The sequence below is a fragment of the Triplophysa rosa genome, linkage group LG18 (assembly GCF_024868665.1).
Source record: "Triplophysa rosa linkage group LG18, Trosa_1v2, whole genome shotgun sequence".
Lineage (NCBI taxonomy): Eukaryota > Metazoa > Chordata > Actinopteri > Cypriniformes > Nemacheilidae > Triplophysa > Triplophysa rosa.
In genome coordinates, this window is record NC_079907.1 from 3,843,076 (window position 1) to 3,859,884 (window position 16,809).

At 39.4% G+C, this 16,809-nt stretch overlaps 1 protein-coding gene across 1 annotated transcript; it reads left to right on the forward strand.

Moving 5' to 3' along the window:
• The first annotated feature begins 247 nt into the window (after positions 1-247).
• Positions 248-11,227, forward strand: LOC130568774 (alpha-tectorin-like). The gene is made up of 25 exons (XM_057357820.1): positions 248-373; positions 546-609; positions 1,540-1,682; positions 1,828-2,106; positions 2,194-2,289; positions 2,378-2,531; positions 2,891-3,144; positions 3,231-3,377; positions 3,463-4,042; positions 4,145-4,728; positions 4,817-5,378; positions 5,503-6,107; positions 6,193-6,745; positions 6,852-7,048; positions 7,311-7,520; positions 7,633-7,818; positions 7,904-8,193; positions 8,552-8,823; positions 9,200-9,319; positions 9,412-9,596; positions 9,740-9,900; positions 10,046-10,291; positions 10,447-10,609; positions 10,717-10,819; positions 10,924-11,227. The coding sequence occupies exons 2-25, from the start codon at positions 546-548 to the stop codon at positions 11,028-11,030; spliced, it is 6,261 nt and encodes a 2,086-aa protein (XP_057213803.1). The 5' UTR covers positions 248-373; the 3' UTR covers positions 11,031-11,227.
• The last annotated feature ends 5,582 nt before the right edge of the window (positions 11,228-16,809 follow it).

Sequence of the window (16,809 nt, forward strand, 5' to 3'; positions counted from 1 at the left end):
TTCTTCATCGCTGTGAAGAACTTTCAAGCACATGTATAGTGTATTTGGATATGGGTGTGTGTATATGTGTGTATGTGTGTGTGTGTGCAAGAGAGAGAGAAAGAGAGTGAACGTGTTTGTGCGTGTTTGTGGGTGGGTCGGAGCTTGACATTCCATCAACAGTAACATGATCAATTATAGATCAAATATAGAAATGCAGTCTATTGGAAGTATTTAAATGTGTTGCGCAGAGAACATAAATCATTTGCTCCGCCCACATGTTAATTAGGCTAGTGATGAGCCTGTAAAACCTGCAGTTCAACATCACTATTCTCATTGAACAGTTGAAGAGGAAAACTCACTGGCGTTTCTCTACAGTAGCATCTCATCTCAGGTAATAACAGAACTCTTCATTTACATCCCATTGATGTCGAATCATCTGATTTCATTATAAATTTGATTTATTGTAATGATTTATCATATTTTTACGTAGAAACACATTACCTGGCATTTTTATGTAAGATGGGCTGATGACAAATATTATGTGCATGTGTGTGTGTATACAGATGGCGGTGCAGTGTAACACAATGAGAGTTTTAATCTCATTGCATGTGATATTACTTCTGGTTGGTGAGTCTTATTCACATCCAATCAAATTGAAAAGTAAAATTATCAATGGACTAAGTAAAACTGTTTTTTTATTTCATGTTTGTAATACATTTAAAGAAAGACCTTCGTTTCCATACAACAGAAGACCAATGTTGATAGATTTATCAATGGTCGTTTTTGTGGAAATGTCTCATATTTGAACAGAATAGAGTTTAAGTCCAGATGAATATTCACCATTGGTACTTTAGAAGTAACTGGGTTAATACTGTGAGCTGTGGTTAATAGTAGAACTCAAGTGTACAAGTCTAAGTAATTTTCAAATGAGACGTAGGTTTAGTTGTTTTGTCCTAGCACCTACAAATGAGCTGCAATTTTTATGAGCTTGAAAAGTTTAGGTGGAAAATATCTATAACAGTAATTTACAAAAGTCCAAAATTGGTTGACAAATAAATGATATAATGTGTCATGAAAATCCAGAATTATTCATATTACAGTATATGTACACTGTAAAACTTTGCTGTAGTTTTTGCAGCAGGTTTGCCAGTAACTTACTGTAATTTAATTACTACTTAATATACTTTCCAATTAGTACTGTTTTCAATTACTTTAATCAAAATGAAAACACTTTGACTTTTGAGATTCAAAATGAGCAAGAAGAGACTGGCATTAGCACAGCAACAAAGTAAAAAGTGGCATTCTTCCTAAGCATTATTCTCTTGTTTTCTGTAAAAATATTTAAAACTTCTTAAATTATGATACATTTACATAACAAGAAAAGTGACCCAAGATATTTAGTCTTGTTTTATGAAAGAAAAATATATAAACTGGGTAAATTTATGCTTAAACCAAAATTGTACAGTAAATATACAGTAAGTTACTGGCAAACCTGCTGCGAAATTACAGCAAAGTTTTACAGTGTGGGTTAAGGTTTTTTTGTGTTATTCATTTCAGTCAGTTCCATTGGCACGGGCAGCCTGTTTTATCCATTTGGAACTGGAGACACGGAGAATGGACACATTGATGATGGAAGTTCTGATGTGATTTACCTCCTGCAACCTTTTGTTTTTTTTGGACATACATACATCCAAATACATGTAAGTTAGGCTTTTAAGAGAGAAACATGTGTTGACTTTGACTCTATATTTTAAAGGTATATCTGTTTTTGAATGATTACTGAAGAATGGCTGTGTTGCTATACTGTTATATCCAGAAAATCATAATAAATCCACCCTTTTTTAGGTCAACAACAATGGACACTTGACGTTTGATGGGTCGTGGTCCAGCTTCTCTCCATACGCATTCCCAGCTTATGGTGGTAAAGACATCATCGCTCCATTCTGGACTGATATTGATAACCGCGAGAACGGTGTTATCTCATATCAGCAGTACACCTCTGGGGATGTCCTGACTCAGGCTACACAAGACATCAACCAGTACTTCCCTGACCTGAGCTTTTCTGCTTCATGGGTCTTTGTTGCAACATGGGACAGAGTGGCATATTATCCAATTTCAGGAACAGTAAGAAACTCACTTCCCTGCTTTCCAAAAAACATTTAAATCAATCATTAAAGTATACAAGATTGAACAATGTTCATATTCCTACAGGAAACATCTTTCCAAGTGGTCTTGATTTCAGATGGCAATCTCTCATTTGTTATAATGAACTATGGTACCATAGCGCCAACACAAGCATATGTACAGGTATGAACATTATAAGAAATGAATAAAAAACTGTATAATCTGTAACTAACCAACTAAATAGACATGTGTATATCTGTGTTAACAATAGGCTGGTTATGACACCATCGACTCGAGCCACCATTTTTCAATTACCGGATCACTTGTGAACGACTTCACAAGCTTAACATACAGCAGCAATGTCAATGTAACAGGCAGATGGGCCTTCAGTACAGATCATGGATCACGGGGTTGTCAGTTCAATGGTAAATGCATATTTGGCATATTTTCTATTATCAGTTGACAAGCGATGTACCATATTGGTGACTTGTTGAGGCCACCATGTTTTAAAAGTCCAGCACTGATTGTTAGCAGCATATGTTGTGTTTTGGGTATCGGTCCTCAGTGTTCAGTTGGATGCTTATGGTTACACCAGGCTTCTCAACTAACTTAACTAGCAAGGCTTGGTGAACCACCTTTATAAGAAAGACTATCCAGGATTTTTTGCTGCTGAATAACAGTTTTCCTAGTCACTGGTTCCAAGCTAGTCAAGTCAGCAGGGTTTCTACTGATTAAAAGATACATTTTGTTGATAATATCCATAATGCTTTAATCCTTGTTTTAGGTTTAGCAGTGCAGCTGGGAGATTCTTTCTGGAGTGATTCCACCTGTCAGGAGAGATGCACCTGTACCAGTAGTGGTCTCCAGTGCAGCCTGGAGCCCTGCACTTATTCCCAAGCATGCCGTAGAGACGCTTTCCAATACTCTTGTCAGAACATTCAAAGGCAAACCTGCACCATCTCTGGAGATCCTCACTACTACACCTTTGACAACCAGATCTTTCACTTTCAAGGAACTTGCACTTATGTTCTGTCTGAGGTTAGCTTTTAATGAATGTTTCTTTGGCTTTATATTTTTTATTTTATTGTTTTTTGGAGGTACTAAATCACTGTATTATTGTTTAGGCTTGTGGAAATGGTTTGCCGTACTATCGAATTGAGGGCAAAAATGAGCTCCGTGGTAGTACACATGTTTCATGGACTCGCATGGTCAGAGTATTTGTGTATGATGAAGAAATTGAACTGATTAAAGATCACTATTATGAGGCAAAGGTTAATATCACTGTATGCTGTAATGCTGACTTGAATTTGGTCACGTTTTCAGATTTCTAAAATCTTTCATGACAACATTTTCTAGGTTAATGGGACCCTTACAGCAACACCTTTCAGTCTGCGCAATGGCTCCATCCAGGTCTATCAGTCAGGTTTCACCTTGGCCGTCAGCACAGACTTTGGTCTGGTTGTTACATATGATGCATACAGCTGGGTCACCATCTCTGTACCGTATGAATACCAGAATGCCACATGTGGTCTGTGTGGGAATTTTAACCTGTATCCTGAAGATGATTTCCGTTCCCCTTCTGGGGAGATTCTGAGCTCAGATGTGGACTTTGCCAACTCTTGGAAGGTAGAGGGGGACACAGACCCGGAATGTCATAATGTCAGGTGCACGGGTTTGGCTTGTGCTGGTTGCAGCGATGACGAAATGAGTGTTTACGGTGATACAAACCACTGTGGGATCCTAGGAGATGCTTCGGGACCCTTTGCTGCCTGCCACTCTGTGCTTTCACCACAGATATACATAGAGAACTGTGTCTTTGATATTTGTTTAGGAGGAGGGTACCAACCCATCCTGTGCCAGGCTCTCAGTGTGTATGCTGCTCAATGCCAGCAGCAGGGAGTACAACTTGGCCAGTGGAGACAGCAGGGATTCTGTGGTAAGAACCTTGTCATTTCTTGTTTAGATGATGCTTTGCACAGACCTATTAAATAACTGTCAAAGATTGGTGCATATTCATACCTACAACCTTTATTTACAGAGATTCAATGTCCTGAGCACAGCCATTTTGAGTCACAAGGAACAAGCTGCCCTGCAACCTGCACTGATCCCTCTGCCCCCATGAACTGTCCCTTGCCCAATCAAGAGAGCTGTATCTGTGATGCTGGGTACATTCTCAGTGCTGGGACATGTGTTCCTGAAGCAGACTGTGGCTGCACCTTTGAGGGATTCTATTACGCTGAGGGACAGTCAGTAGTGTTGGATGAGGACTGTGGGAGGCAGTGTGTTTGCAGCAGCAGGACAATGATCTGCCATCAGCACCAGTGTGGTCCAGCAGAGATGTGTGAAGTTCATCACGGTGTGAGGGGCTGTAGACCCACCAGCTATGCTTCCTGTTCAGTTGAAGGCCTAGGATTCTATCACACCTTTGATGGACTAACTTTCAGATATCCAGGAGCTTGTGGACTGACCCTTGCAAGGGTGATGGAACCATCCCAACTACCATACTTTGCTGTAACAGTCGAAAAAGTACCTAGAGGTCTTGACAACTTTGCAAGATTCCTGAAGTTTGAGACAGAAGGAACTCAGATTTCCATAGAAATGGGAGAAGGTCACATTGTACAGGTTAGCCAAAATCCCCTTTCCTTCAAATTTGACTAACGTTTAACTTCTATATGCTTAATATTTTTTTGCCTTTCAATCTCTTGAACAGGTGGATGGACAGACAGTTGGTTTGCCAGTCATGATTAACTCCAGTCGAATCCGCATCTATCAAAGCAGTGTCATGGGTTTTGTTCTGGAAACAAACTTTGGGTTGACCATTAGAGCTGACTGGCCACACATGGTCCAAATCATGGCACCAGTCTCTTACAGTGATACACTCGGAGGTCTTTGTGGGAACATTAATGGAAATATTACAGATGAGTATATAAGCCCAGATGGTGACCTGCTGGATGACCCCCAGACATTTGCAGACAGTTGGCGTGATGGGTCCCTGTCAGCCTACTGTGAGGACAGAGCTGACCTTTGGGAACCAAGACATTATCAGAACAGCCAGTTCAGTGAGCAATGCAGCATCATGTCCATGCCCGATGGACCATTTGCTGAGTGCAGCAGAACACTAGACCCTACTCAACGAATCCAAGATTGCATTCAGATGCTAGAGCAGACCAGCGGAGCCAGGGAGGCTCTCTGTGAGGCCCTGCGGGGATACACTCTGCTCTGCCAACAGAATGGCATTGCAGTTGGAGAGTGGAGGAATATTACCCAATGTGGTTAGTATCTTATAAATTACATTATGAGACCTAAAACTTGTTTAGTTTATAACTTTTCATTGAGCTGCAAAGTGATGATCATTTTGCTCACTCTCCTACTTGTCATTATGCTTTGTGATTTCAGAACCCACCTGTCCACCAAATGCTCATTATGAACTGTGTGGCACATCCTGTCCTGCATCCTGCCCGAGTCTCTCATTTCCCTTTCAGTGCACCCTGCAGTGCCAGGAGGGATGCCAGTGTAATGATGGGCTTGTTTTGAATGGAGATCACTGCGTGCCACCAATGGGCTGTGGTTGTCGCTATGCTGGACGTTATCGACAGCCTGGAGAGCAGTTTTGGCATGATGAGGAGTGCCAGTCGCTGTGTATTTGTTATGGGATTACTGGAAATGTCCATTGCACACCATCATCTTGCAGTGAACAGGAACTCTGCAGTGTGGTGGAGGGAGAGTATGGCTGCCATCGCAGTCCACCAGCCAGTTGTTCTGCTTCAGGGGACCCACATTATATCTCTTTTGATGGGACCTACTTTGATTTCCAGGGCACATGCAGATATGTGCTGGCCACAGTATGTAATGACACTCGTGGTCTATCACACTTCCAGGTGGATGCAAGAAATGAGGCTTGGCAGGAAATGACAGTGTCAATAACCGCAAAGGTCTTTGTAAACATCTCTGGACATCTCATAGACATGTCACAGGACATGAATGGTTTTTATACTATTAAGGTAAGCATGTCTTATTCAATATAATTTGCCTTAAATACAATTATCCAATTGGTACAAACAAGCTGTTGGCTTTCAATTCAATCAGATTGATGGAGAGACCAGAAACCTCCCTGTTCAACTTGACTCTGGTCATGTAACTGTCTCGTTCATTGGACAACAAATACTTGTTTCAACTGACTTTGGTTTGAGTGTGACTTACGGCTTCTGGATGGTGATCATCATTGTACCAGCAGACTACCGAGGAATTACGTGTGGACTTTGTGGCAACTTTAACGGTCATACAGAGGATGACTTCATGACTCCTTCAGGTTCTTTGGCTCCTTCAGTAGACCAGTTTGGGGCAGAATGGAAGGTTGAGGACGAGATGCCATGCAATGATGGGTGTGGAGACAACTGTCCTTTGTGCCAAGATCAGACCATTGCTAATGGCCTGTGTGAAATCATCAGAGACAATCAGGGCCCCTTTAGCTTCTGTCATGCTTTTGTAGATCCACAAGCGTACTTTAATGACTGTTCATTTGATGTTTGCCTCTCTGGAAACCTTCATGATGTATTGTGTCATTCTATCCAATCCTATGTGAGGGCCTGTCAGTCTGCCAATGCTGTTGTCTTCCCCTGGAGAGAAAATGCATCCTGTGGTAAGTGAAAAGGGACAAAGAAAGCCACAAGTCATTTTATGACATTATGTTAAGCCTTGAATTACATGTGTAACCATGAATATTTTTATTTTTTCACCCTTGACAGTCATGGCATGTCCAGAGAACAGTCACTATGAGCTGTGTGGTACAGACTGTGGTCGTATATGCGGCAGAGGCGTTAATACTAGTTGTGAACACTCATGTACAGAGGGATGCTTCTGCGATGATGGATTTGTGAGGTGTGGAGAACTCTGTGTACATGCAGATGAATGTGGATGCTCATACAACGGATTCTACTATGATGTGAGGGTTACAAAACTATGTTTTTATGCCAAGTTTGTTTGATGGAGTAATGGCTAAAACCAGCTCTCTTTTGATACCATGGTACAATGATGTTTTCACAATTTGCTTCGTACTGACTAATTACTAAGTCCCATTTAGTATGGCAGTGTTTACAAATTATTTTGAACAATTCTTTAATATAATGGGTCTAGTTTCTGGGTCAATTTTCATGATTGTATATTTATTGTGAATACATGTTAATCTTTGTTGTTATGTTTTTTAGTTTGGTGAGAAGTTCTGGAATTCAGAATGTTCCCAACACTGCGAGTGTTTTGGCACAGATGATCTGCGTTGTTCTGCATCCTCTTGCCCTCCGACCACAGAGTGTACAGTCAGAAATGGTCATCTTGGCTGCTACGGCGAAATGTCCACTTGTATGGTGTGGGGTGACCCTCACTACATCACTTTTGATGGCGCTGTGGTCCACCACCAGGTATGAACTGATTGTCATAAATCCAACAAGAGTCCAAAGATCACACAACATTCTTATCAACTAATAGCCCTTAACTCTTGAGACTGATGAGAAACGTGCATTGTGTCATCAGGGAACATGTTCATATGAGATTGCCCAGACTTGTAACGTTACTGAGGATGATCTGGCATTCCGTGTGGTTGCCACCAACAGACACCGTGGAAACATGGCAGTGTCTTTTGTGTCTGTAGTGGATGTTTGGTTGTCTCAACATGGAGAACAGACACACATCACTATTGAGCAGAACAGAAAAATCCAAGTCAGTAATATTTCACAGTGTCAATACAAATGCATTTGTCCTCATTTTCTATCTTTGGTCTCATTGGTCTCAATTGTCTCTCCAGGTTAATGGAATTTACATTGGCCTGCCAGCCTTTCAAATCAATGATCTTGTAGAGGTACATGAGGAGCAGGGATTCGTGGTCCTCAATGCCTTTAATAAATTCATGGTCCATTTTGATGGTGATAGCATTCTTCTAGTCAGACTCAGCCAAAGTTTCAGTGGAGCAGTAAGAGGAATGTGTGGCAATTTCAATGGAAATCCCGTAGATGACAAAGAATTACCCTGTGGGGGCCTTGCACCCAACGATACTGTGTTTGGCAACAGCTGGAAATCAGACATCAGCACACCAGGGTAAGAAGTTTGGAACCTTAGAGAAGTGCCTCTCAACTGGTGGGCAGAAATAGAGTTGGTCCATTCATTCAAACTCTACAGCATGTTTGTGCAAATTAATCAGTCACTTGATCTGGTGGAAGCTGGACAAATTTACCAACTTTAAAGTTCCTACGTGGACAGATTGCATGACATTCCCTCATCTTTGTTTTATGCTGTCATTTACTAACTTTCGTGACCATGACATAATACTCAAGTGGTATCTTTGTCTTGAAGTAAAGGCGGTTGAGAACCATTGCTTTGGGCTTAATGATATGTTGATAAAACAGTTTAGCCATGTAATTGACCTCTGCTTTTCTTCATTCTGTGTCCTATTCAGCTGTGGTGCCAGTGACCAGACCGCAAATCCTGATGATTGTCCATTCGAACAGGAGTATTCTGATCTGTGTAGTATTATCACCAACACCACAGGACCCTTCCAGGAGTGCCATCATCACGTCGATCCTGTACCTTACTATCACTCCTGCGTGTATGACCTGTGTTTCTACACACCGGAAAATGGCATGCTGCATGCCGATGTTCACGCCTATGAGACGGCTTGTGTCTACTTGGGCATACAGATCCCAGAATGGCGTTCCAGTCTACGGTGCTGTAAGTTGAAATCCTCAACTTTAAATCATAGTTGTAGAAAGGACAGAATAATATACAGACTGCAATGGTTATTTATTGTTATGCTGGTGAACATTGCAGTCGCCTATGACTAATACTGATATCTACTGACGAGGATACTGCATCATTTAAAAACAGTGGTCTGCTCTTATTGGTATTTTGAAAAATTGTATTTGAGCAATTCTGCTTGTTTATAGTACAAGTACAAAACAGGTACAGTAGCAAAAAAGGTGTATTATTATACTACCCCTTTAATCAATTAGAAAGGGAGAAGGAATTTTAGTGAAAACATGACTCCGTTTGTCTTGATGTGTTGTTTAAATTGATTATTTATTTCATCCCGTGGTTCTTTTCTAAGATGTGAGAGACCCCTGTTCTGAGCTCAGCTGTACTGAAGATGAGTGGTGTGGAGAGAAAGATGGTGTTTTCGGCTGTTTCTGCAATGAGGACGATCCCAGACCCAATCCTGACTCTTTTGGTTAGAATCATCCCTCCACAATGCTTTTCTGTAATTATTAACCTTTCTCTTTAATTTGCTAATCCTGACCATTTGTTTGTCTTTTCTTTTAGATTTCTCTCAAACTTGTGAGAGCAGTTCAGGATCTCTATCTCTTTCTCGCTGTCAGCTTTTTGAAGCTGGTTTTTCAGCTGATGTTCTACATCTCAATGACCCCGCCTGCAAAGGAACCATCCAGAACGGAAGAGTGCAGTTTCGTTTTGATAACAATAATGATGTTTGCGGTGCCAGTGTTGTGGTAAGACTCAATACATGCCATATGCTTCTTTACAAATTTTTATAGGCCTGCGTAGTTTTTAACAAAATGAGTTGGATTGAATTTTCACAATTCTGTTGTTTGATTTGTACTAATATCTGAATTGATATATTTCTGGTCCACAGGCCAATGGCACTCATTTAATCTATGAGAACTTTATTCTGGGGGCATCAGAGTCAGCCGAGGGTCCCATTAGAAGAGACACAGATTTGCAGCTATCTTTCAGTTGTATTTATCCTCTAAGCCAAACCATTACCATGGATAAGCACATCAACCCATTGGAGAGGTAAGACTTCATTTCACCATCCTGATTGCATCTCATCTTCTCCATTATCCAGAAAGAAACAAATACAAGTATTCAATCTCTAAACCAAGAATTTACCTGCTGAAACAAACTTTACCCTTAAAATGACGTTCTTCTACTTCAACAGCCGTATCCACAAGAATCTTCCTTCTGATGAAGGGAGGTATCAGGTTCGAGTAGTTCCATATCAGGATTCAGATTTCTCTCAGCCCTTCACCGGTGATGTAGATGTACAGAAAAACAAACCGATTTTTGTTGAGGTTGGTGTCGACGGGGTTGACAGCCACCAGTATGCTACAGTGATTGACACATGTTGGGCTACACCTGTGAATGATCCAGATTACAGTCTGCGCTGGGATCTCATCACTGGAGAGTAAGACACATTTGATTGAAGATACCATTGAAAATTATACAACAATATATGTTGTTGTGTAAATGTACCTTCAAACTGCAAATTTTACGACAAATTCACATCAGCACAGTGTGATCAAATACAGAGTTACTAACAATGTTTTTACATATTCTCAGGTGTCCTAATACACATGACAGTTCAGTGAAGCTTCTGCAGAATGGGGTCTCATCATCCAGCCGCTTCTCTTTCCGAACGTTTAGCTTCAGCTCAAACTTCACAAAGGTTTACCTGCACTGTTCCGTTCATCTTTGTCTTAAAGCGACCCACAATTGCACAGCGGTAAATTCACAAATTCAATGCAATTTACTTTATGTCTGTTTATTTTGCACTTTGGCTGTTTTCATGGAATTACATGCATTTCTGACATTTTGTTTATCCACTCGAAGCATTGTTATCCTGGATGCCGACAGAGGGTGGGCAGATCTTTGGATTTCCACGACACTGCCTCCATATCAATGGGTCCTCTGGTCCTGTCGAAAAGGAACACAGGTAAATGTTCATATTTTTTATACTGGAGCTCAAAAATGTGATGGCGTACTAGTTATTTTGCAACTTTCTCATGCACTAAACCCTGTCTCGTCCGGCATTCACAGATACATTGGCCATAGACAGATGGATGGTATCTAGAGCTCCAGGTCTGTGTGGATCTTTGATAATCCTGCTGGTTTTACTCCTGACTGCCGCCTGCACCATCTTCTAGAATATTTGTACAAAAAATTGAAGTGATTAGTTCTTTGTCATTGTCAACTTATGTTGTAATCTATGTAACATTTTAACTTATTTATTGTTGTAAAGTATATTGATGTAAAAGCGTTATTAAATGTACATTGCAGTAAACTTATTATTTATAAAAGAATGGATTGTATATAAAATGTCAATAAAGAATTTAGTATTTCCTATAAAGGCCTGTTTTTGCAAAACTATTTCTATACTAAAAATATTAATTATAATTTTAATAAATTATTAATATAATGATTTTACAGGAATATTACGCACAACACACTGATCCCAGATACAGTAGATCTGTGTTATGATCATAAGTCAAGTCAAGTAAACTTTATTTATGTAGCGTTTTTACAATTTTCATTGTTACAAAGCATCTGTATATGAAACATATTCACTATAAGCAAAACATTAAAGTTATACAAGTTAAAACAAAAGAAGTGAACACATAGAAAACAGACACGCACACAGGTTCATACACACCCACATGCATAAAACACAACTCCACAAGCACAGAGCACAATATACACAAGCACTGATGCAAGCACGCACACATACACGCACCTAACCCACCTATGCAAACGGTGGTGAGGAAACTAAAACACCAATGGAGAAAAAAAACCTCGGGAGAACTCAGGCCCAACCAGGGGAACCAGTTCCACTCTGGCAAAAACTGCAGCATCTCTACAATCTCGACAGTGCTTGCACAACTAGGCTACTTAAAAAGAAAATAAACATAGTAAAAAGGTAGATAATAGGTTTAATATTATCATTAATGATCTAATAGCAGTTGACATTTTTGTAGTGAGGAATTGATGGGTCGCCACTTCCCTCTTTCAGCTCTACCATCTCAGCTCTTGTCAGGTTGCCGCTTCCCTCTCAGCTCTACCACCAAGTCTGGGCATGAACTGCATCCTGCTCACTGCGGTAGCCTCGGAGCAATGAGAAAAGACAGCTGAGAGTAGAGTACTGTTCTTTGATAAAGCAAGTACATCAGTTGTTTTGGGAAGTGTTCCTGGTTCCGGTTGATCTAATTAATGCAGCCTAAACCCTCAGAGGATTTATATTATGGAAGTGTAGTGTATGCAGGGTTGAAAAGATGCGTTTTTAATCTAGATTTAAACTGACAGAGTGTCTGCCTCCTGGACAGTGCAGGAAAGACTGTTCCAAAGTTTAGGCGCTAGATAGGAAAAGGATCTACCACCGGCACTTGATTCTGAAATTCTAGGTATTACCAACTGACCGGAGCCCTGAGAAGGTAGTGAACGTGTGGGACTGCATAGTAGTAGAAGCTCACTCAGGTACTGAGGAGCTAAACCGTGTAGGGCCTTATAGGTAGTCAGTAAGATTTTAAAGGTGCAGTGAACTGGCCGTTTTTATTGTTTTATACTATTGTCTGATGTCTACTTATGACGTTCGCGTTGTATTTACATTGGAAAACATCAAAACCAATAAGTAATAGGCTATTTTCTACCCTGGTTTTGAGGCCGGCTGGAGAAACGCTCGGTTTTTAAGGGCGGGCCTCATTGAAGACTTGCGGCTCTCAAAAATGTTAATCTAGACCTAGGAACAGTTAGAAGCAGCTGATCAGAGGATCTAAGGGATCTAGAAGGCGTGCGTTGTTTAAGAAGGTCTGCAAGGTATAGAGGAGCCAAACCATTTAATGATTTAAAAACAAACAGTAAAAGCTTCAATTCTATTTGGAAAGCACTGGCAGCCAATGTAGGGACAATAGAACTGGTGTAATGTGCTCTCGTTTTCGAGTACCTGTCAGCATCCTAGCTGCTGCATTTTGGACTGAATGCAAATGCGACAACGCTTTCTGGCTAACTCCTATATAAAGGGAATTACAATATTCAAGCCTTGAAAAAAATAAAAATGAAGAAAAAAATAACAGTTGTTATTTCAGTAACAAGGGCGTTTTCAGGTCTGACACTTACAGGATGTTCGCTTGAATACGATTCCCTCTTATACTGTATAACAAAAGCCCTAGTCCTATAGTTTACTGCACCTTTAAAGTTAATGCGTTGCTTAATAGGTAACCATTGCAATGTTGATAGAACCGGCTAATATGCTCATACTTTTTAGTTCGTGTAAGAACTCGAGCTTCTGCATTTTGAACTAGTCATGACGTCATGAATGCGTGAATCAATTCTCTGCATCTGATAGTGACAGCATATGACGTAGTTTAGATATATTCTTAAAATGGAAAAACGCGGTTTTACAGGTGTTGGCGACATCCCTTTCAAATGACAGATTACTATAGTATAAAACTCCAACATCCGTCAATAGTCAAACAGTATTCTTGGTTGTTACGTATGGCGGTTCATATAAATGAATAACAGTTATGATCACAGTTCAGAAGTTGGTTTTGGAGGCGTGGGAACCTGAATTCTGCCAGAAATTCTGGTTCTTTGCACAAGATATGAAAGTGGGTGTTTCTGCGTTTGTTTAAAGTGAGTTGCTAGCCGAGATGAATGCAACTAAATGCAATTGATCCAAATATTTTTCTGGTTGATGTGTTCAGGGCAATGACACATATACAACAGCATTACAAATTATGTAAATGGGGCGGACTAATATCACATTTAATGTGTCATATTTATGTACTATAAGTGAAATATAAGTAGAAAAATTGTGTTATCTTTTTTTGTAATCACACAGGGCTGACCGATAGATCATATCGTTTCCTTCCTCTTCTATTTTCTTATTTATCGATATGTTCATGCACAGATGTGGACAGGAACAACCCTTCATTTATAATACATACATACATTAAATGGAAATATTGTGAGGTCCATATGAGATGTGTTAGCTGAGAGCTGTCAATCATTCTAGGTTCAGGTAGCACGGGATCATCTTCCTCCAAAATTCATGAGTTCATTAATGGATCAGAGTTCCAACCAATTAAAGCGTAAATCTCACCCACGTTCACGCAAGATTGGCCGCATGAATAAAACGAAGCTCACCTATTGACAAATGTATAATTTAGGGGATCATTACAGCTTGGTGTATATGAGATGTCAATAGAGTAAACTTTACATCCAATAATATTTTACACTGGTAACTTCTTCAATTGGAGGAGCAAACCGATTCAGATTTTTTTATATGGAAATATTCATCGTGTTCAATGCGCCCTGACTAAAGACATTTTCCTCTCACTTCCTTTAACTGGACTTCTCTGAAACGTCTAAAATAAAACAAAAGGAAATGAAATCCACCTGACACAGTGATTTATTACCTGTAAGTCAACCTGACACAGAGAAAAATAGTTTTTTTAATGACAGGCCACTGTGAAATTTAGATGGTCCCTCAGAGTGTCTGTATGTGAGTCGTCACACATCCTCATGCGAGACTGAAACGGTCCAGAACACAGACACTATGTCTCATCCATGTCTCATGAGCATCACAGACACATTTAAGACTCTTGCATCAGCTTTCTGCACCAACACACTCAGAGATCGGACACTTTCATGATGTTCTCAAATCAGTTCAATTCAATCTTCATTTATAGCAATTTTCACAACTTTGCATTCTTACAAAGTAGCCTAAATAGAATTTAACATTCATGAGGAATATTAATACATAATAAATATTAAATGTTTAGCTTGAGTTCAATGGGTTCATTGCTTATGCTTTGTAAGATAGTTTTAAGAAGCCTAAAAAAGAAAAAAATCCCCATGTCTAATTAAAGGTACACTGTAAAATGTCATCAATAAGTCATGGCAACATATGTTTTATACTTTTTGTAAATATTTAGATGATAATAATAGGCTCTGTAAGCAAAATGCCATATTATCTCAACAAGCAATCTCAAAATCGTATTATATTGTATTGTCATTGTGTTGAATGTCTGTACTAGAAGCTTCCAACACCAAAGAAAATTCCTTGTGTGTGCAAGCACACTTGGCAATAAAGCTCTTCTGATTCTGATTCTGATTCTGAAAATAAGTTGAAATAACTGCATCCAATATGATTATACTTGAAACTTGAAATATTGTAATCTATCTTCATTTAAAAGTTGCACAGTATTTAACACACAGAGCACGAATGTTTCACAACTTTTCTGTCCATTTGCAGAACTGCATCCACTGTCATGCGAATACATTACACGTATAAAATTAAGTAGTTTGACACTAGAGGGCGCTATTACTTTGAGAACGCTTGAGTCAGTGCACTGTCAGAAAAAGATGGTACCGGTACAGTTCACCTTTGCACCTAAAGTTCATATTAATACCTCGAAGGTGTATTTTCGTACCAAATGTATATATCAGTACATAAAATGTTGTGGTTTTCCTCTTTTTCCCTTCTAATAACTATAGTTGCATAAATATAGTAATATTATCTGCATCTGGTTTTAAAATGTGTGAATCTCGCAGTCATTTTTACCAACTTTTGGCAATAAGGATGTCTCAAATGAAATGTTTGTATGTAAGAAGAAATATTTTTTTTGTTTATAATATGTAATTTTACATATTATATTTTAGAGGCCCAGTAGTGCGCTGTAAAACTTTGCTGTTGTTTTGCAGCAGGTTTGCCAGTAACTTACTGTAGATTTGATTACTACTTAATATTTTCCTATTACTGTTTTTAATTTGAGTTAAACTTGACTTTAATCAAAATTAAAACACTTTAACTTTTGAGATTCAAAATGAGCAAGAAGAGACTGGTCTCATTTCTGGCATTACACTGCATATTTAAAATGTCTTAAATGACGATACATTTACATAACAAGAAAAGTGACGTAAGATGTTTAGTCTTGTTTTATGAAAGAAAATACAAGAACCAGGTAAGTTTATGTTTAAAACAAAATTGTCAATTAAATCTACAGTAAGTTACTGGCAAACCTGCTGCAAAAGTTTTACAGTGTGCTATTACAGTAAACTGTAACTCATTCACGTGTATTTGACAGACAGTTAACGAAAAGCTTCTGATGCTGACCATACATGTATAAATGTTGTGCGTGAGGACAATGAAAGACACCAGAGGCTGAACATTTCTCCAAGAGCTAAAAACACACTGAAGTTCATCCATCATCCACAGACCTCTGTGCATTACCATTGATCTACAGTGAGGATAAAAATAACATGCTGTTATTGTTATATCCTAGCCAATCATTTGTGTCGGGTGATGGAGTGCAGGAGTGTATCTGTCCTGGCGTGCTCGGTCGCTCCTCTGCAGTTCATCTTACTGTCGATAACATGACACTTGTGCAAATCACTGATCAATCACACAGACCATCTTTCTCTGGAACCCTTGTCCCGATTTGCGTGTCAAATTATGCAAAATTGTTTTATTTTGTTTATTTTGAATGAATGAATGAATGAATGAATGAAAGAACGAATAAATAGGTGAATGAATGAGCAAACGAACGAGCGAATGAATGAACGAATGAATGAATGAACGGACAAACCAAGTAGTGAGCGAATGAATGAATGAATGAATGAATGAATGAATGAACGAACGAACAAACGAACAAACGAACGAACAAACGTACGAACAAACGTACGAACGATCGTATGATCGAGCGAACGAACGAATGAATGAATGAACGAACGAACAAACAAATGAACGAACGAACGAGTGAGCGAATGAATGAATGAATGAATGAATGAATGAAGGAAGGAAGGAAGGAAGGAAGGAAGGAAGGAAGGAAGGAAGGAAGGAAGGAAGGAAGGAATGAACTATAGAGTGAGTGAGTGAGTGAGTGAGTGAGTGAGTGAGTGAGTGAGTGAGTGAGTGAGTGAGTGAGTGAG

Bases quoted from the DNA above. Each gene is read 5' to 3' on its own strand.
- LOC130568774 (XM_057357820.1), top strand. From the start codon at position 546: ATGGCGGTGCAGTGTAACACAATGAGAGTTTTAATCTCATTGCATGTG. The intron at 2,290-2,377 runs GTATGAACATTA...TGTTAACAATAG, and splicing joins CAACACAAGCATATGTACAG to GCTGGTTATGACACCATCGA. The intron at 10,292-10,446 runs GTAAGACACATT...ACATATTCTCAG, and splicing joins TGGGATCTCATCACTGGAGA to GTGTCCTAATACACATGACA.